Genomic DNA, 618 nt, shown 5'->3' with positions numbered 1-618 from the left:
ATCAAGCAACAAGCAGGATTCGGATTTTCCATAGTTATCTTAAAGTTCAAACACTAAACAACAAAAAAGGAACTACCTATACAAGCTTCACGGCTTCGGTTTTTGTCGATGTAGTAGCACGTGGAAACTCTCGCCTCTGCAATCTGGCGTATGGTGATTCATCTTTTTAACGTACACAGCATATAACATATATTACAGGTAGCTGTCCTCCTAGTCTAAAATAGGGTTTTATTCCACTTATTAAAACATTAAATTATATTCATGCGAAAACCCGATCTCAAGCTGTATCTTCTTGCTTGCATATGTAAATATGTTTACGTTTTTGTTTCGAACAGCTTTCTTGTAATTGGCGCAAGTTGCTCGAGCTCATTCTCGGATCCGCCAGGTCGAGATGAATCTACAAATTATCATCGCGACACTTTTCGCTACAGTGGTTACTTGTGGTACTGCGACCGTCGATCATGGTAAAATCGAACCCTTTCCTCAACCCGAGCCGGTCACGATCTCTGAGAACGCTGCTATCAAGTTCAAGCCGCAATTGTTCGTTTCAGCAAGCGTCTGCGCATCGTTTCTTGCTGTAAATGCTGCCGGTGAGACCACTGATGGCCTGAAAGGGTC

At 42.6% G+C, this 618-nt stretch overlaps 1 protein-coding gene across 1 annotated transcript; it reads left to right on the top strand.

The window, feature by feature from the left end:
* Positions 1-391: 391 nt before the first annotated feature.
* On the top strand, positions 392-611 carry PPTG_19622 (hypothetical protein; the record flags this gene model as incomplete). The annotated part of the gene is made up of 2 exons (XM_008918047.1): positions 392-540; positions 596-611. 2 exons carry the CDS (start codon positions 392-394, stop codon positions 609-611), a joined length of 165 nt encoding a protein of 54 aa, XP_008916295.1.
* Positions 612-618: the final 7 nt, after the last annotated feature.

Source organism: Phytophthora parasitica (assembly GCF_000247585.1).
Source record: "Phytophthora parasitica INRA-310 unplaced genomic scaffold supercont2.134, whole genome shotgun sequence".
Classification (NCBI taxonomy): Eukaryota; Oomycota; class Peronosporomycetes; order Peronosporales; family Peronosporaceae; genus Phytophthora; species Phytophthora nicotianae.
This window is presented reverse-complemented; position numbering and strand designations above follow the sequence as displayed.